The following is a 20,943-nucleotide window of genomic DNA, read 5'->3' as shown; positions in this document are numbered from 1 at the left end:
GGGGAAGCACCACAGAACAACTAATAAAACAGAATAATGAATCCACCAAGAACATGTTGCAGAATACACCTGCAATAAAATAGCTGTCTAGAGGGGCTTTTCTTCAAGCATAATCATCAGTACATAGCTTGGTTACAAGTGATGAAAATGTGTGCAGCAACTACCAACGTAACCTTGCAAACAGCCTGTTGCCAACATTGCATAAGCTTCTGACTTTGCAGATAGCTGTTTATTCTGCACTGCAGAATAAGGTTGAAAAAGCAATATTACCTTCTCAGAATAAACTGTTGGGTGCGAAACATTGGGGGGGGGGAATGGTTTTAGCTGAAATAAGGTCAAGCAAAAAATATCATCTAGTATTGAAGAGCTAGGTTATATAAATGACAGTTTTGTCTAATATTAAGAAGTCTGTTTTTATGTACACTGCTTAGAGATGCAAAACATTGTGGTATAGAAATGTGTAACATGAAAATAAATTTAAAAGTGCCCCCCCGGGGGGGGGAACAAGGAAGTTTTTTGCTTTCTTGGAGAAAGGGAACAGTTCATTATTAGATGTGGGAAAACAACAAGCAGGAATTGAGAATGTTTTAACATTACAATCGAAATATGTTGACAAAGAAAATAGATCTGGGACACTTTGATCAAATTCTATACTAGTAAACTTTAAAAGATTTATTCTGCAATGCTTACTTACTTGAGAGTAATTCCCACTGGGTTCAGTGGGGCTTACTTTTGAAAAATCTGCATAAGTGGATATGATAATTCATTAGGCTTTATGGCAAACCCTAAAATTTATATTAATCAGATAACGTTTCAGATCAGTTCAAGCCTTTCGCACACACAAAATTAAGGAAACATAAACCTGTAATATTTCCCACTGTAATTTTATCACAAAATTAACTTTCAATGCTGTTTTACATCTAAATGTGTGTGTTTTTTGTCCCCCCCCCTACTCAGTTTCAGACAATGAATGTCTACAATTATGTGACACTCCTTTCTGGAAATGTGTAAGGAAACTGATAATACTGGGAGCCAAACTGACAACTCTCTTACATGATTAAAATGCATGGGCATGGGGGGGGGGGCAGGGGGAGAATGCATGCCCGACATGTTTCATGCCATCTTCACATCTTGTGATAGTGAACTGTGGAGAAGATATGGGGTTGTGTATCTAAAAATTATGTACTAGTGCATGCAACATGACTTTCCTGCCCTTTTCACCCACAACAGCCCCTTGAAAATGGTCCCCAAAGCCACTCCTGGGGGGGTGTCGAGGGACCTTTAGGAAAGGCCTGTGAGGAAAGCTACAGCACAAGAGCAGAACCTCTCAAAAGCAAGCAGAGCTCCCACTCATGCAAGCTACCGCTAGCTAATTTTCTCTCTTTCCTTCCATTACAGCTCCTGAGGTTTCATCCACGCCTTTTCTGAGCATCTCCTTCCCAATGGCCAGGGGCAGGCATTCTCTCATACACACACACACACACACGAGATTTATGATATATATATATATATATATATATATATATATATATATATATATGTGATATGATATGATAATATATATATAGGTGCTCAGAAAAGGCCTGGAAAAAGAGGCACCACTGTATCAATACACTGATATACATAAAAATATGTGGTTTATTATTATTAATATTATTTTTTGAGCTGCCTGGTTGCATTTCATTGGAATATCTCCTTAATATATGGTAAAATCTGTTCTTTTTTCCTTGATCTTGCTAAGGAAGAGCTTCTTTGTTTCTTTTTTAAAAAAAGCTTTATAAGCAATGACAATTTTTCAATCATTGCAATTCAGCGTGTTTTCATATACTAGATATTACGCACAAACACCATTCCGCTACCTTACTATTCTAACCAATGAGTTCTTAAGCTTGCATACCAATGCAGCAAATTAATCTGGCCTGGTTAAAGACACAAGGGTTATCCACTTTGTTCCTTTCGTTCATTTAGTGCGCATTTTATATTAATTTGTTAAACGGTGTCATTGGACCCTTGCTGCATAGTCGATTTCTGCAGATTCTCTAGCTTTCTTGAGAAAGGCTGATCAGACCAGCAGCATTATTTCAAACATGCATGCACCACTGGTCTAAATGCAAGGGCATCAATATCGCTTTCTGCAATGTGCCCCATGCCTCTTCAGTCCTTTTAGCAACCACAGCACAGCACATTGCAAACTTTTATATTTGGACTTGCCCCTATATAATCATCCTGATCAAAAAGATCAGAAGAACAGGAGACTGATGGATACATCCTGCTGCTGCTGTATCCATGATTGGTGTATAAACCAGGGATGGCACATAGCTCTCTGTTGGGGAAAATATAGGTTTCCAGAGGCATCGTCAGATTGCTGAATTCATATCCCCTCCTCTCCGCCCGGCATCCTGTTCCTGTATTTGAACACTTAGGACAGCAAATCAGTGCTTGAAAATACGTTATTATACATACAGACTAGAGAAAAGGAACCCAAAGCTATTTTTCAATTTTAAAAAATTATAAAAGAAAATAACACTTTGTTTCTTTTGTGTGTGTGTGATAAAATACAGACCTTTTGTTCAAATGTAAGACTATCTTTTAAAATGCGCTCACCACAAATCATTCCCCCCCCCCCAAGCAAAGGTCATTAATACTATATTGTGGTCTTTTAAAATAAGTTTTTAAAAATCTAATACAACAAAAGGGAAAATTCCCCCATTTTGGATTTGTCATTTCAGCAGGGGGAAATGTGCATTCCTTGCCCCCCCCCAAGGTTATGTTGCAGGTTATGTTATTTTCTTTTCTTCAAAGATCTGGGGTATCTGTTTTTCTGATATGCTTCCCGACAACAAGGGAGCAAAGAGGAAACCAAAGCAAACATAACCTAGCAAATATTTCCAGATATATTATCTCAGCAATGGTTCCGCATCCCAGGAATATGAGGAAAGGCTGCTCCATGTGAGACAAGGGCGGGCGGCACGGATTACATTTCAGATTATTCGAGAAATTAAAGCGATCCATGCGAGACAGCTGACATGCAACGCTGCCAGTGAAAAATAGCGCCGTCCAAAAGGGCCCAAATGAAGAAGATGGTTGACTTTCTTAGACTCGGTGATCTTATAAATAGGCACACACGTATACAACAACTGGACAGATCCAAGCAAAATGAGCACAGAAAGAGGGATTGGGGAGGGGGGGAAGAATTTTATTTCGCTTTCTCTATGTCACGTATATGCAATACACGTACACCGTTCAGAATGGCAACTGCCTCTCCAGACTAACAAGTATAGCAAGGAGATGGACCGAAATCTCATATCGTAAAAGCCATATCAACCTCACAAGCTAAAGGTGGTACTGGTGCAAAGCCTGCTAAACAATCCCCTATTGGCACATGTATGGGGGGAGAAATGTGCACTGCAGCTCCTTAGATGCTGCCCTTTCAGCAGTGCCTATATGGCCACCAAAAGCAGAGGAATCCAAAACGGACCCCAAGATCCCAAGCCGTTTAATCGTGTTTTTGCCATGCGTGCTTTATCACCTCCCAGGTTTTTGTGCACACACGTACATATACACGCACTAATCCATGCTGCGGAATTGCATTCCATCCCAGGCCAAGTAATCAATAAATAATTGCAATTACCATCACCAATGTATAGCAGCCCCCACCACCAAAAAAAGCCCAGGAAATGCCGCAAAGTGCTCCAGAGCTGCAGAGAAAGCAGGAGAGCAAAGGGTAAACTGGTGGCCCTTGTCTGCTTTCGTTTTGATTTCTCTAGCAGGACTAGAACCTGCGTTTAGCCAAACAAAAGCCCCACTCAAACCCTACTTGTAATCAAGATGTGGGGAAAGACTGAGAGCGTATGAATGTGTTTTTCACAAAAGAGGATTCTGGAAAACAAGGGTGCATCAAAAGTGACATAGCTCACTTTGTTTTATGAGGAAAGCATGTTATTAAATGGAGGGACATAAAGGCAGTCAATGAATTCCTGTGCTCCTCATCGTAGAATTCTTTTTGTCCGTGCTAGGGGGAAATACAGATATTTCCCATATATTCCACCTTAGATTTTTGATTTTTTTAAAAACTGAATTCATCCTAGATGAGGCAAAAATGGTGCATTTCTAAATCTGGCCTGGATTATTAAATTAATATTTGATCTTATTTTCATTTAGAATCATGCATAAACAGCAGTTATTTTTAAAGATGCTGCACACATATATATTTTTTTGCAATTGAATCATTTCCTCATTCTATCATGCAGACTGTGCCCTGAACTAAAATGCTAGCTTAAAGCCTAAGAAAATGCGAAGAGGAATTATTGGAGCTAAGGCAGAGTGCAGAAAGGCAAGAGGACAAGGATCCAAAATATTGGGGGGGTGGGGGACGACGAAAAGGAAAACAGAAGAGAATGGATTCTGAAGATAGCGTCCAAGGTGCTCACAACATCACTTAGGACCAACGGAAACACCCACAAACATATGTGAGCCGCTTAATTTTTTTAGTCGATCTGAACATGCAGACTTGATCTAACCAATATCCTCACCTGTACTTGGATCAAAACTCCACTGCACCCTGCAGTCAATCACCTTGCAAAAGGCTTTTTAAGGATCTGGCAATTTGCCATCAAAAGTGATGCAGGAACATTCACAAAAGTGATACAAGAAGACAGCCTCCGCTGCCAGTGGGAAAGTCAACTTGGGTTGCCCTTAACATGTAAAGGATGGATGTGTGAAATGCACAAAAGGTAGGCTCAAGGAGAACATACGCATCTTAGAAATAGGGAACACCTAGACTTCGCCAAACAGTTCAGGGAAAGGTGCTCATTTGCGTATAACAGCCAATATCCTTCCTCTTCTTTTGCCTAGGACCCTTAGACAGTGCAGAGTTACACACCTTGATTTAGATTCAGCTACAGCAATGTCCTGGTTTCAAAAAACTCCGATGAAAGCGCTCTCAACCTCTCCGCAACCGGCTAAAAAACCTCCACCCTCTCTACCTACAGGATGCGACTTAAACCTTTCCTAAGGACTCCCCTTGAGCTTTTTTTTTGCCTTGTATAAACACCCCACTCTGGGGGCAATAAGGCGAAGCAGCTGAGGGCACCTATGCCCTCCTGGGCTGCCAAAACCTCTACGATCACACCAACTCGCGCGCGCACACGCACCGGGGAAAGGAAAAACACTCACCTCCTAAATTCACACGACACTGCTTTCCATTGGGATGGCGGGGTTGGAGAGGAGGAGAGGGGACAGAGACACATGCAATCGGCACAGTTTTCATCCAAAAGCAGGAGGCGGTGGGAAGAAAGTTGCGCGGCACTCACCTAGCAGCATCGCAACGGAGCTTGGAGAGCTGGCCGCTTCTTCGGGTTCGCCAAAGAGCCGCTGTGTGTGCTGCTGCTTCGCCGAGACGCGCGGCGCGCAACTGCTGCGCCAGCGCGCCACCCCCCGCCGACCACTGCCTCCCCCTTGAGCCGATACACTTACACCTCAATTAAAAGCTTAACGCTCGGCTGATCAGTGCCCTAAAGGAGGGAACGGCAGCCACGCTTTCCCAGTCGCTGGCCCAAGCAGGACAGATGGAAAAATTAGCCTCCGTAACTGCTCTCAGCAGAGGTCCGCGCAAACAAAGATGAGGTATTAACATCGAAATTGGATGGTGGTGGTGGGGTGGGGGGGGGGAAGCGTGCGGGAGGGGGGCGGGAGATGAAAGAGGAAGGGGGGCAGAAAACACCCACCACTCTTTTAGCTTCTTTGAAAGGCGAAAGAACACACAGACAGTATTCTTTCGCCACTAAAACAAACCTGGCTAAGAAACGCTGCCAAAAGCAAAACAAAAACCAACAACTTTCAGTCACACACGCACACACAAAATACTTCATATGACCTTGTGATTTTTTTAAAGCATTCCCTGACACTTCGGTTCAACTGGACAGCAGTTAACAGCTGTTGATGGCCTTCCTTCCCCATCTGAAAGCTCAACTCGCTCATCCTTTTGTTGTTGTTTTGATGACTGGAGATCATGTGGCAATGAGTTACGCTGCGCAATTGGGCAGCAGTGCCTTATGGCCCACGTGAGAACTGATGACATCCCACAGAGTAACCAAATGTCTATTCAGCCACGGGCTTCGTGGAAGTTTTGCCCACACCCAGAACCTCATTTCTCCCTCCAGTAGTAAAATAGAAATACTGAAGAGTTTGGGGAACTAAAAAGCCCCCACTCTGTTTTGTGATATTTTGGTTAGCCTAATATAGGTATTGCTCTAATATGGGCTTGATCCAAGGATGAATGAGAGGAGAGCCCAAGATCACTTTGCACATTCAATGTTGTATGAAATTATATAATTTCAGGTCAGGTCACAACAGTCAATGGACTGTTGTTTGAAAATGTAACCAAGCAGAGAGACAACTTGGCACAGCAAATGGAGCTTTAGATGTGGTAGAATAAGATCTGGGTTCAAATCTCTGCTCTGCCGTAATGCTCACTGAGGTCACATTTACATCACGTTTAAAGCACATGGTTTCCTCTGAAGACTCTTGGGAGCTGTAGCTTACTCCCCAGCCCCCACAGAACTACAGTTCCCAGGATTCCTTGTGGAAAGCCATTTGTTTTAAATGGATGGTGTGGATTCAACTTCAGAGACCTTGGGCAAATCACTGTAACCTCACACCTGTTAGGATTATACGGGATATCCCTCAGTTACAAGGTCCTAGATTTGCACCACTCCTAATGGTGTTGCCAAATCCACCCCTTTATATTTTTTTTCACGTAGAAACAGAGGGCTGCCATTTTCTCCTACTGCACTTGGGGTAAAAATCTTCTGAGTCCCCAGGGCGGCCTATACAGAGAGAGACTACTCTTGTGCAAGAATACACAGAAACATAGTTGGAAGGGACCCTGAGGATCATCTAGAATAGAATAGAATAGAATAGAATAGAATAGAATAGAATAGAATAGAATAGAATAGAATAGAATAGAATAGAATAGAATAGAACAGAATTCCCCACCAATCTGGCTGGGTTTCCCCAGCCACTCTGGGCGGCTTCTAAAAAAAGTATTAAAATACAGTAGTCTGTTAAACATTAAAAACTTCCCTAAAGAGGGCTGCCTTCAGATGTCTTCTAAAAATTTGGTAGTTGTTGTTCTCTTTGGCATCTGGTGGGAGGGCGTTCCACAGGGCGGGTGCCACTACCGAGAAGGCCCTCTGCCTGGTTCCCTGTAACTTGGCTTATCGCAGTGAGGGAACCGCCAGAAGGCCCTCGGAGCTGGACCTCAGTGTCTGGGCAGAACGATGGGGGTGGAGACGCTCCTTCAGGTATACTGTACCGGGGCCGTTTAGGGCTTTCAAGGTCAGCACCAACACTTTGAATTGTGCTCAGAAACAATTGTACTGGGAGCCAATGTAGGTCTTTCAAGACTGGTGTCATGTGGTCTCGGTGGCCGCTCCCAGTAGTAGTCCAACCCCTTGCAATGCAGGAATACACACTTGTTCCATACAGGGATTGAACCTGCAACCTTGGCATTATCAGCACCACACTCTAACTAGGTGCTGTGGCCAAGCTGTGCCAGCAAACCTTGCCCTGTAGTACCCTGCTTGGAACAGTCCTACCAGTGGGGCGAGGAAACTGGAAACATATCAAGATGCTAAACCTATCAAGAGACCTAAAATAGTATCTGAAAATATGGCGTCTGGTTGGGTTGTGCGTGTTTCTGTTGGGTATCATCGAAGCGTCCATAAGCATCTTGCATACGGTTCTTTTATTTTAACTGCTGCTCAGAAATGCCTGCTGCGAAGTCCCTGCTGTCTGTCCATCTATCCATCCACATACTTTCTTAAGACCTCTTTAACAAATCTTGAGGCGACTGACTGACTGATCCATTCTGGAGAGGAAAAAGAAGTAATTTTGGTAGACCTAATTCTAGGGTCAACCAAGATCACTAGCTTCCCCAAGCAAATTTTCTTCGCTTAGTCATTCCAGGGCCATAGAAAGGGGAGCAGGTTGATCGGGAAGAAGATTAGGACCCAAATTAATAAAGCTGAAAGAAATGTCTCTCTTCCTCTCCCTGCTCTCCCCCCCCCCCCCGCCTTTTGCTGGCTCTGTAACTGGAGAATCAGCAATCAGAATAAAGACTCAGGTGTTGAACCAGGGTGGGGGCAGGGAGAGGGAGATATGCTATCTTTCATCATGGAAAGGCCAAGGAATCAGTCTCTGCTTTCTAAAAGAGGATACAAACTTATGCACAGAATTGCTGTTTTGGAAGAAAAAAAATATGGCTGCAGACAGAGAAAATATAGAGTAGAAATCAAGAGGTCTGGCCCTGTCTTTCATTCTCACATGCTCCGCATTCTGATTCAGAAACTCTATCCTCATGCTAAATATTAAAGCTGTCAATCAAATCAATTAAGTGCTTTGTGGCGCAATGCTAACCATGTCTACTCAGAAGTAAATGGTACTGAGTCTAATGAGGCTTAGTCCCAGGTATGTGGGGCATTTGAGTCGCTCAGTGCTTGTACACAGTAGACCCCACAGTAGAGGCATTCCTGCCTTCTAGAATGCCTCTTCCAAGGTGATTGTTATAATACAGTGGTGCCTCGCAAGACGAAAATAATTCGTTCCGCGAGTCTTTTCGTCTTGCGATGTTTTTCGTCTTGCGAAGCACGGTCCGTCGCAACTGCGCCTCTTCAACCGGCTTTAAGAAAAAAGCGCAAGATGTTTTCGTCTTGCGAAGCAAGCCCATAGGGAAATTCGTCTAGCGAAGCAACGCAAAACCAAAAAACCCTTTCGTCTAGCGAGTTTTTCGTCTTGCGAGGCATTCGTCTTGCGGGGCACCACTGTACCTGCTTTATTTATGTATTTATTTGTAAATAAATAAATAAATAAATCTGCTTCCAGATTAATCAGGATGCACCTCTCTAACTAAATAAAATACTGTTCAACTGCAATCCTGTACATGCTTACTGGGAAGTAAGATTCATTGTCTACAGTGGGACTTAATTCCAAGTAAGAATGCTCAGGAAGGACAGTGTTCCGTAGAGTTAATAACCTAATCTAACCAATCAGTTGAACATGCTTCTGCGAACAGATCTGCTGTACCCAGGGCTTCAAAGAGTTCTGTACAGCACAACTGGGAAAAGGGAGCATCAGAGAGGGCACAAAATGCTAAGGGAATTCTTAACAGCTTGAAATCTTGAGTGTTAGGAAGTGCAAAACCTACTGAACAAAAATGCAGTGTTTGATAGCAAACACCCAAATACACACACACACACACTTTTCCTTTTTCCTTAGCTGTTTAAAAAGCCAAGGAAAGGAAAGTAATATCTTCTTAGATTTAAAATACATATGAGCATAAGCAAAGAAGGCTCTGCTCTCAGATTGGGGTGGGGGGGCTTTCTTTTTAAATAGAAGCATTGACTTCTCTGTTATCAGATGAAAACCACTGGTCCATCCAGTGTCCCCTTCCCCTAATCAGGCAGCCGCCCAACCAGCTAACGGATGTGGATGCAGAGGAGGTTGCTGAAAGGCAAACATTCCTTGGCTATGAATGAATTACCTGTGCTGTTAAGACAGAGGCAACCTGCAAGAAGTCAGGCACGACCAGTCTCTAGCTCAGTGAGAACATCTATATTTTGCTTTCTATTATTAATTAGCACGATGGACTCCCCCCCCCCACTACAGCTGTAAAACTAGCATATCAAAGCTACGATTTATCACCAGCTTCTGCTGTTGTGAATGGTCCCTGTGGTTAACTTGTATACATTTGTAAAAATGTCACGGACCTACTGTGCCTCTTCTTTTTCTTTTGATGCTACTGTTTCAGAACTCACACTCTCCATACACAGTCATACCTTGGAAGTTGAACGGAATCCGTTCCGGAAGTCCGTTCAACTTCCAAAACGTTCAGAAACCAAAGCCTGGCTTCTGATTGGTTTGCGGGGTTCGGGTGCCAAAACGAGAATTAAGCTGTTCGAAAACCAAGGTACGACCTGTATGTATTCTTATTTATTATTAAGGTAAAGGTAAAGAGAACCCTGACCATTAGATCCAGTCTTGGCCAACTCTGGGGTTGCGGCGCTCATCTCACTTTATTGGCCGAGGGAGCCAGCGTACAGCTTCCAGGTCATGTGGCCAGCATGGCTAAGCTGCTTCTGGCGAACCAGAGCAGCGCATGGAAACACCGTTTACCTTCCCGCTGGAGTGGTACCTATTTATCTACTTGCACTTTCACGTGATTTTGAACTGCTAGGTTGGCAGGAGCAATGGGAGCTCACCCCGTCGTGGGGATTCGAACCGCTGACCTTCTGATCAGCAAGTCCTAGGCTCTGTGGTTTAACCCACAGCGCCACCTGCGTCCCTTATTTATTATTCCTATTTATTAAATTTGCATCCTGCCCTTCATCTGCAGGTCTCAGCATAAAAGTACAAGGCAAAAAGCGCAAAATAAATAGTCATAATAAGAACGAAAAAAACCAATAACGCCCCCTCCACACACATCCCCCCCCACACCCACAGAATCATAGAGCTGGAAGGGACCCCAAGGGTCATCTAGTCCAACCCCCTGAAATGCAGGAATCTCAACTAAAGCATCCATGGCAGATGTCCACCATCTGCTTTAAAACCTCCAAGGAAAAAGAGTTCACAACCTCCCACCATTGAACAGTTATAATATATTGTAATATTAATATTATATATAATAGTATCATATTAATATTATATTAATACACACACTTATGTATATATCTGCCCAACTGAGAATAACACCCTGTGTATCTGATGAAGCAGACTCCAGCCCACAAAAGTTTGTTTGACAATAAATCGTTCTTTGGTTGCTTCCATAGTATGGCTCTTTATTGCTTTCTCACAAGTCTCCGGAAACAGAATTGAAATGGAGGGTTCCACACAAGCGCTTAATAGTGGTCACATTCCAGCAATGCTTATCCCTGTGGCTAGAACCCTTCTTGGTTCACTCACAAGTTTGATTCAGCGTCCCTGCAACAATAATCAGAAGTTCTATCCTCGTAGGTATAGCTCGTTTTATTGCTTCCAGATGAACACGGCTGGCGGATTTGTGATGACCATCTGCTCACTTGCCCCTTGAATAGTGTCCAGGTTTTGCCCTTTAAATTGGTAATTTTCTGTTCCTGCAGTTGAGGGTGGGGAGAGACTTTCCTGGTTTCCTCAAATTCTTTTATTTCCGTCACTTATAACGAAATAGTACGATTGCTATTTATAAACGAACAAACAATGAGGAAACTGCCCTCTGTGGCAGCAGAAACTGACATTTTTGCCCTAATGTCAGTTTCAGCTGCTGACAGCTCAGTCAGCAGAGGAGAGTTTTCCAAACTGTATGTCACGACACGTTAATGTGCCGGCTGCAGCGGGTAGGTGTGTCGCGAGAATGCTCCTCCTGGGGCTGGAAAGGGGTTAGTTTAATCTCCGGTTTGCTAGTAAAACTGAATTACTGTGTTGCGGAATGATGCATGTCTAAAAAGCGTGTCACGGTGGCGCTGTGGGTTAAACCACAGAGCCTAGGACTTGCCGATCAGAAGGCCGGCAGGTTCGAATCCCTGCGATGGGGTGAGCTCCCGTTGCTCGGTCCCTGCTCCTGCCAACCTAGCAGTTCGAAAGCACGTCAAAGTACAAGTAGATAAATAGGTACCGCTCCGGTGGGAAAGTAAACGGTGTTTCCGTGCACTGCTCTGGTTTGCCAGAAGCAGCTTAGTCATGCTGGCCACATGACCCGGAAGCTGTACGCCGGTTTCCTCAGCCAATAAAGCGAGATGAGCACCGCAACCCCAGAGTCGGCCATGACTGGACGTAATGGTCAGGGGTCCCTTTACCTAACATGAAAAGTTTGGAAAGCTCTGCAGTAGAGCATGAGACTCTTAATCTCAGGGTTGTGGGTTCGAGCCCCATCTCGGGCAAAGAAATCCTGCACTGCAGGGGGTTGGACTAGATGACCCACGGTCCCTTCCAACTTTGCAATTATATGATTTTATGAATAAAACCCCTAATTTCCCCAGCAGTGCTCACCTGGAACCAGCTGTGTTTGTCCAGAAGGAGAAACAGGCTGAATCAAGAAGTGTTCAATAGCCATAATAGTGCTGTCCTTTCCACACTAGACGGCTGGTGTCGCAATTTTGTTTTATTATGTACAAAACAACTGTTAAGTAATCATGAACGTGGGGTGGCTGGGCGGGACGCAGGAGGACAACTCCGGACTGCAACAAAAAATACTGGACTGCAACAGCTTGACAATATTGTCTGGATGCTCTGTAAAAAGTGAGTTAACAAAGGACAGTCGTTTCAGAGAAAAGGGCTGGTGTGGAAGCAACTGAACAGCAACAGTGCTCTTGGCTGTTTTTGTTGCAACAAGCACAACTACTCCTTGGGGATTTGCTCTATATTCAAAACACAGTTAATGGTAATAGGCACACCCCAATTATATATTTTTTTTAAAAATAAAATTTTTATTGGTTTTACAGAATTTTTTAAAGACAAACAAACACCTAAAAAGACATACAAACACGTATAGTTTCATAACATTTTTTCATAAACCTCTTTTCCAGGACTCCCCCATACCCCCCCCTTTCTGCATCCCAATGTCCATAATTTTTTTAGCAACTTCTAAATATTCCTTTCCAACCTCTGTCGTCTTAATCTTTTCTATAATCTGGTCTTATATCACTGTATCCCTTTTTTTCCTGAAAACCTCAACATTCTAGCATTCATCAAGTTTATAATAGTCCTTAAGATAACTTTTAAATTTTCTCCATTCTTCTTCCGCCGTCTCTTTTCCCTGATCACGGATTCTGCCTGTCATCTCAGCCAGTGTCATATAGTCCATCACCTTCATCTGCCATTCTTCCAGAGTGGGTACATCTTGTGTCTTCCAATACTTTGCGATGAGTATTCTTGCTGCTGTTGTGGCATACATAAAGAAAGTTCTGTCCTTCTTTGGCACCAGGCACACCCCAATTATAAAGCAAGATGGACATTTCTGCCCTCTTATTTTTTAACACTCCTTTCCTCACCATATAATTTGCTATCATGCTGATCAAATTTGTTGAACTTATCCCCTTCCTAAATGCATTTCCTAGTATCTTTGTGTGCATTTCTTGGGAAGAAAGCAGGGAGCTTGCCTGTTCCTCAACTCCACGTGTGTGCCATTAATATGGAGGCAGTGTCCTTCCACCCCAAAGGCCGTGAGATGAGCTCTGGCTGCATTTCACACAGTGACAACGCTATACAAATGATAAAATAGTAATAAGCATCCATAAACAGAGCTCCACTCAGGTATGTGCAAGCGTAGAGGCAACTAGAGCCTTTCAGGGTAACACTGGTGCAGAGAGCAAGTAATAATTTAATCCAGGTTAACAGCTACAAAACCTGATCCGTACACAAACAAGCTCTGCCAGAAAAGGCCCTCTCCTCTATAAGAAACCAAGTTGAGATGCCGCCTTCATATCCACACAGCAAGACAAACGGCTCTGATCTAAGTGTGTGTAATTAGCACTCATTATAATCACACTAGCCCTTAACAGGTATCAAGGGTCAGTTAAGCAAGGGGCTTTTTAATCCATCGCATTTCAATGGTATCTGCTCTGCTGAACAGGTTGGCATGGAAACCGCTCGGGATGATAACCGATTTCCATTCCATTAGCTAGGCAAGGAGTAGGCTGCTCCCCCAAAGCACTTCTCTATGGTCTGTAGATTCTTAATAGATTCCTAAGCAAACTGATGACAGTGTTCTTTTTTTTCCCTTCAAAGAGAGGGATCTAGTCCTCATGATCCTAGGGGAAAATGAATGTGTGGGTGTGAAAGAGAACTGTTCTCCCTAACAAAAAGCAGTTTTTGTTATGTTCTTTATTAAGTGGAATACATCCGCTATCTATAATCTGTGGTTTTTTAAAAAATTCCACACTGAAATCTGGTACCTCGGCTGCGTCCAATTGGTTTTCTTCCGTCCTTTCCTCTGGACCATCATGGACTGCTACAGTTAAAGGCAGGATGCCAGGCAATGTGGAGTTTTGCCCAAAACAAGATTTCCCCTCTTAAGCATGTACACATCTGAAGCAGCTACACACCAATTCCTTAGCATGTATGCTCACGACAAACTGGCAGATCATGGCTTGCCTGGCAGCTTCTGACTGTTTTTGAAGCCAGGCGCTATTCTCCTATTTTTAGATGTTGCTGTCTGCGTGTCACAGAGAGCTCACCTGTGTTTGATGGCCTGACCTACAGAGATGGGGGACTGAGTTAACCGAAACACCTTAAGGGACCACGCTATCAATTCCACAAGGGTGATCTGTTTTGTTTTCATCTACCACTTGCATCTCTGTGCCTTCTAACAAGACATCCCCAGTTCTGGAAGTATTCTCCCCTACTTCAATCTGTTTGGCTCCCCTGCGTCAGTCCCTTTTCAGGATCAAGTAGTATGCACTTGTTATGCTAAAACAAATAAATTGCAAGGCAAGAAAAGTGAATTCTGCAACCCATATAAATTAAGCAACGTTATCATATTTACATGGTATTTGCACAATTTATTCCGGGTTGCTAATCAAGAGTAGATGTCTGTGCAAAGGACAGAGGCCCCACTCCAAACTAGTGGAAATCTTACTCCAGAGCTTTCCAAAGTTTCATGTTGGTTTCACACTTTTTAGACATGCATCATTTCGCGACACGGTAATTCAGTTTTACTAGCAAACCAGAGGTGAAACTAACCCTGTTCCAGCACCGAGAGGATCTCAGGGAGCACTCGCATGATCACAACTCCACAATGAAGCCGACACATTAAAGTGTTGCAACACACAGTTTTGGAAAGCTCTGTTTTACTCAAGTCAGCTCTTTGGCTGAAATTTCATCAGCCACGACCACATTTTCTTTGCAGCTTGAATTTTTTACTTAAAAGTAAATAACTAAGGTGGGATTCTCAGGAAGCTGGATTCCATACCCTCCATCACTTTCTGCAAGTTTATTTGTTTTGTTTTTGTTTTGTTTTGTGGAATGAGAGCATATTCCCAATCTTCTCCATACTCACTCTTTCCGGAGTCCTTCCAGAGTGTGCCTAATGGACTTATTTGCTCCTTTGGTTATCTCATGAAGGATACTTTATGCCACAATATTCTGAAATAAAGTGACACTCATGTGTAAGGTTTCCCTGTCCACTAGCATTCCCTCTCCAGATGTTACACAGGAGCTTTTCTTTCCTTAAGTCCGTTCTGAGGAGCTGTATCCAATCACCACCTATCCATCTCCATCATTTACCCTTCACAAATCACTTAAGGTTTAAAAGGTGATGAATAGCTGCTTGAAGGCTGACATTCTAACCACAGTTTCCCAGCACATATGCAGAAAGAAAGAAACTATTTATAGGAAGGATTCACATTATCTCTCAAGTCTCCCCAACACCATCCCTGCTAGAAAGCTGCTGTAGCATGGTGGCTCAGAAACTGAACCATGTACCAAAATGTTCCCGATTCAAACCTCACCCCTGCCACGAACATATCTGATTGTCGTAGACAAGCCATTCTCTCTTAGCTGCAATGCTCTATCCCAATATACAATATCCCCCAGATATTGCTAGCTTACAACTACCATCATTCCTAGCCAAAATAGCCGGGGCTGATGGCATGGGATAACCAGCCTCATAAAACCAACATGCTTAATTCTAATAAATGCATGAAGGGGTTAATGCCATAGAGTACCATATTTTTTGCTCTATAAGACTCACTTTTTCCCTCCTAAAAAGTAAGGGGAAATGTGTGTGCATCTTATGGAGCGAATGCAGGCTGCACAGCTATCCCAGAAGCCAGAACAGCAAGAGGGATAGCTGCTTTCACTGTGCAGCGATCCCTCTTGCTGTTCTAGCTTCTGAGATTCAGAATATTTTTTTTCTTGTTTTCCTCCTCCAAAAACTAGGTGCGTCTTGTGGTCTGGTACGTCTTATAGAGCGAAAAATACGGTAAGCTGCCCTGCCAGGCTTAGCTAGGTCACTCCCAGTTTAACTACGCACTCTGTGGAAAATTTCTTCGTCTGTCCTGAATCTTTCAACAGTCATATTCACAGATGGCCCCGGGTTCTAGTACAAGAGAGAGGGGGAAACACTTCTCCTTATTTGTTTTCTCCAAGCCATATATAACCTTATACACACAGTTATCATGGGCCATTATTACTTGCATTTCTTCTAAATAAAAAGCCCGATGTTGTAACCTTCCGAAACAGTAGAGTTGCTGCAGCCCTTTGATTACTTGGGTTGCCTTTTTCTGAAGCTTTTCCAGCTCCACAATATCCTTTTTTTGAGGCATAGAGACCAAAACTACCCAAAGTATTCCAAGAATAGTCTCACCATGGATTTGTATAATAGCATTGTGATATTGGCAGTTTTAATTTCAATCCCTTTCCTAATGACCCCTAACATTGAATTCACCTTTGTCACAGCTGCTGCACGTTGGCTCAATATCTTCATCAAGCTTTCTACTATGACGTTCCCGGTCAGTCACTGCCAGTTCAGAAATGAGCATTTTTGGCCCAATATATCACTGTACTCTTGTTTACACTGAATTGCATTTGTCATTTTACTGCCCATTCAACTAGTCTGGAGAGATCCTTTCGGAACTCCTCACAATCCCTTTCTGTATTAACCATCTTTGTTCAAGATGGTACTAAAAGCAAAACTTTGCTACTTCATTGTTTATCTGTGACTCCAGGTAATTTATGAACTAGTTAAAAAGCACAGATCCCAGTACGGTCCTTGGGAGACTCTACTTTCTGCATTCCTCAGTTGGGAGAACTGTCCATTTATTGCTAGGGCTCTCCAGATGTCCTTTTTATTGTAGGTTTCTGATTATTTGTGCTTATGATAGTATTAGGGTGATTATAAGCTTTCAGTACTATTTCCAGTCAGTCCATATCCCATAATGGCCTGCTGAATTCCTATAACTTTTAATATCACAGATGTTCTAAGGGGGTGGGGAGGTTGTCCTGCTTTTGTTGCACTATAGAGCATATATCATACTCCAGACAGCAATAATATGATAGCATCGGGGAAGCGCCATGGAACAACTAATGAAGTAGAATGATGGGTGGAGAGTCAAGTATAAATCTACCAGAAGCACACAATTATTGGTGCATATTATAACGATTGCATCAATGGCATTTTGTAGAATGTACTCTTTAAAAAGCAGAGACATCACCTTGCCGACAAAGGTCCGTATAGTTAAAGCTATGGTCTTCCCAGTAGTGATGTATGGAAGTGAGAGCTGGACCATAAAGAAGGCTGATCGCCGAAGAATTGATGCTTTTGAATTATGGTGCTGGAGGAGACTCTTGAGAGTCCCATGGACTGCAAGAAGATCAAACCTATCCATTCTGAAGGAAATCAGCCCTGAGTGCTCACTGGAAGGACAGATCCTGAAGCTGAGGCTCCAATACTTTGGCCACCTCATGAGAAGAGAAGACTCCCTGGAAAAGATCCTGATGTTGGGAAAGATGGAGGGCACAAGGAGAAGGGGACGACAGAGGACGAGATGGTTGGACGGTGTTCTCGAAGCTACCAGCATGAGTTTGACCAAACGGCGGGAGGCGGTGGAAGACAGGAGTGCCTGGCGTGCTCTGGTCCATGGGGTCACGAAGAGTCGGACACGACTAAACAACAACATCTCTTTAAACAAAAAAACCCACTCTGGAGGGGCCCCTACTCTCTGCTTCCTGTTCCTTAACCAGTCCCCATCTACAGTATAAGGCGATCTGTCCCATGACTGCTAAGTTTATAAGGCCTTTGGTGAGGATTTTATTCAAAGGTTGTTGAAAGTCTAAGTCACCTCTATCTATATGCTTGTTGGCACTCTCAAAGCCTTCCACTACATTAGTGAGTCAGGACTTACCCTTCCAAAAGCCATGCTTGTTCTGCTTCAGAAAAACTTGTTCTTCTACATGCAGGGTAATTCTATCTTTAATAACGCTTTCCACCAGTTTTCCTGGAACAGACATTAAGCTCTGTAATTTCCCAGATCCCACCCCTCAAAGGGTGCCACGTTGGTTAATTTCCAGCCCTTGTGTATGAAGGCTGAGCAGGGACAAGTTTCATACTTTGTTAGAAGATCAGCAATTTCACATTTGAGTTCGTTAAGAACTCTTGGGTGAATGCCATCTGGATCCAGGGATCTGAGAGTTTTTAATCTGTCTGTAAGGTATAGAACTTTGACTGCATATATACCATACTTTTAAAGCACACACACACCCAAGAATCCTGAGAACTGTAGTTTGTTAAAGGTGCTAGGAATTGTAGCTCTGTGCGGAGTAAAGCACAGTTCCCAGGAATCCTGGGGTGGAATGAGGGGATGTTTTTTAAAATATATAGAGTGTATGCAACCTTAGCCTCTTGCCACCACTACTCACCTTGGTTCCTCAGACTATCTTCCTGAGAAGCTTAGATCAGGAACAGGGATCGTCCCTATATCTTCCAATATAAAGATAGTTGCAAATAATTTATTTAGCTGTTCTGCAATCTCATTTTCCTCCTTTAGTGCACTTTCTATGCATTGGTGTCCAAAGGTCCAACCACCTCCCTGGATGGTATTTAAATAATATTTTGCTGGTGGTTTTAATGGTTTTAATGACGTGCTCCTCAATTTCTTTGTGTGTGTGCGTCTCTTATTGTCTGCTTGCACAAAATAATTGTGAAAAAGCCACTCCTCCTATCCATTTTTTCCACCTCTTCCCCATAGCCCCCTCTTCACTTTCTATCAAGGTCTACCATCCCCTTCCTTTTTTTTGCAGCCTGAGAAAAAGTGACAAGAAGAGAGCAGGGCTTGAGCAGATCACCAGATTGTATATTGCACATGACTTCCAATCTGGGCATATAAAACAGCTCAGTCTTTGAGGCTGAATGAGAAACGACAGCTTTGTACTTTACCCATAAGTCTCCGCTGCTCAGGGTTAGCCAATGGCTATGGCAATTTCTATCTTTAAAGTTATCCACTTGGATTGTGCACTGAGGTGGAGGGGGGAATAAAAGCCCAGATCGTTCTACTTCACCCTGATCAAACTGGGCCTACCATGTGTTAGCAAGGTAGAGACAAACTGAAAACACATTTTATCTGAACATCTGGCACTGCAAAAATCTTTATCCTATCAAATGTTCCAGAAGATGAACAGGGGAGGGCAGAAACTGAGCCCCCAAGGAAGTCAGAATTTGGGTCTATTCCTTCAGCACTTTCCTTTAGGCAGGTCTACTACTCTTTGGCCCACAAAATCCTCACGCTGGCACAGCATGAATAAAATATACTCACTTCATAAACTGGGAGGACTATTTAATCCTACTGTGAACATAAATGCCCTTGTTAATGGATGAACAATTTGTAAAAATAAGAAAACGGTAACACTCAAGAGCCTCTGATGACCCAAATATACCTGAGGAAACTGAACTCTGGGGAACGACAGCAATAAACCCTATCTGAAATTAAACTATTCAAAGCTAGGAGTTCTGTTTTTCTAACCTGGTTGTGTAAGCCATTTAGGGATGGCCATGTTCTATTGCAGCTTTCGTTACTGTTAATGCTATCAATGCGTCCAAGGAGCTTACAAGCTAAATTATATATTATATTCATAAAATATAACAAGTTATTCCCTATGGGTAAACAGAAACCAAAAACTAGTCATAGATACGAAGTACTGTATGTAGGGAAAGGCAATTATATCTACTGTGGGGTTCGCCCTGAAGATTTTGAAGCACAATGGTGGAGGTCTAAGAACATGTTAGAGGTTACAGAATCATAGAATTGTAGATGTGGTAGGGACCCCAAGGGTCATCTAGTCCAACCCCCTGCAATGCAGGAATGTCCAATGTCCTGACAGTGCAATGTCCCATACTTTTGCTAGCCACTCCTCTTGGGAAGGAGTTTATTTGGACTTGTGTGGCTGCTGCCAATCTCCTTCGTGTGTATGCTCATGCATCTCCCTGTTATGTTTTGTGGATGAAGAATATGACATCATCACATTGGTAAACTCATATCCCTTACATCCAGGGGTAGATACACTAATAAAAAATAATAATAATAATAAATTTTAATTTATACCCCGCCCTTCCCGGTTCAAAAACCGGGCTCAGGGCGGCTAACAACAAATTTAAAACACTTACGGTAATTGTAAAAGCAGCATAAAATATAGTATAAAAACATGAATAACAATAAAATTCAAAGTTCAGAAATCAATTTAGGGGAAATCCATCTAATAAGCATTAGATAATCACCAGGGCTAGCTGGCTGAATTAGTCCTACTTGGGCCAGCGAGGAGGTCAGGTGAGAATTAGCTGTGGGGTCTCAGAGTGGGTAATCTTCATTAAAGGGGAGGGGGAGAGAAATAAAAGATCAGGCTGAATTCAAATTAAAGGCCAGGCAGAATAGCTCTGTCTTACAGGCCCGACGAAAGGAGGTTAAATCCTGAAGGGCATTCCACCAGGTCAGAGCCATCACTGAAAAGGCCCCGGCCCTGGTGGAGGATAGTCTGACTTCCTTAGGGCCTGGGACCTCTAAACTATGGTTATTCTGCGGGGCATACTAGGAGAGGCGGTCCCGCAAATACGAGGACCCTAAGCCACAAGCCACATAGTACTGTCACATTACACATTCATTTAACATTACCAAGCATCCATGTGTGTGTGAGAGAGAGGGGGGGGGGGGAGAAGCACATTCCCTTCTGACATTAACCTAAACACTTACCAAAAAATATATACAAATGTCGTAATATGTTAAATGCAATACAAAACACACTCATTCTCCAGATGTCATCATGTTATCGGGAAACTCCTACTGCCAATTCAGATAGAAAGATGCTTGCTTGATAGGAGAGGACAGGTTGAGATTCTGCGAAAGTGAACACTGGCAAAGTAGCCCTCCTTCTGGTCATGCAGAAGGAGGACAGGGGGCAGGGTGGTGGCCCTGAGTCTTTGCTCGG

The 20,943-nt window shown here is 43.1% G+C and overlaps 1 protein-coding gene and 1 long non-coding RNA gene across 10 annotated transcripts in view; one reads left to right on the top strand and one right to left on the bottom strand.

Moving 5' to 3' along the window:
* LOC308571476 overlaps positions 1–20,943 on the top strand; it is a 379,389-nt gene that overhangs the window by 257,262 nt on the left and 101,184 nt on the right. The gene's annotated exons all lie outside the window — the stretch shown is intronic.
* Positions 1–20,943, bottom strand: part of ZNF385C (zinc finger protein 385C) — a 168,442-nt gene that overhangs the window by 73,171 nt on the left and 74,328 nt on the right. Inside the window, exon 1 of one of the 9 annotated variants that reach the window (XM_081166477.1) lies at positions 5,313–5,424. The exons of 7 other annotated variants lie outside the window; for them this stretch is intronic. In XM_081166477.1, the coding sequence (XP_081022603.1) occupies positions 5,313–5,322 (10 nt within the window). In that variant the 5' untranslated portion in view covers positions 5,323–5,424. One more of the 9 variants, XM_081166476.1, reaches the window with a different exon arrangement.

Source organism: Podarcis bocagei (assembly GCF_964188305.1).
Source record: "Podarcis bocagei genome assembly, chromosome: 13".
Lineage (NCBI taxonomy): Eukaryota > Metazoa > Chordata > Lepidosauria > Squamata > Lacertidae > Podarcis > Podarcis bocagei.
Note: the sequence above shows the minus strand (reverse complement) of the source record. Positions and strands in the feature narration are given on the sequence as shown.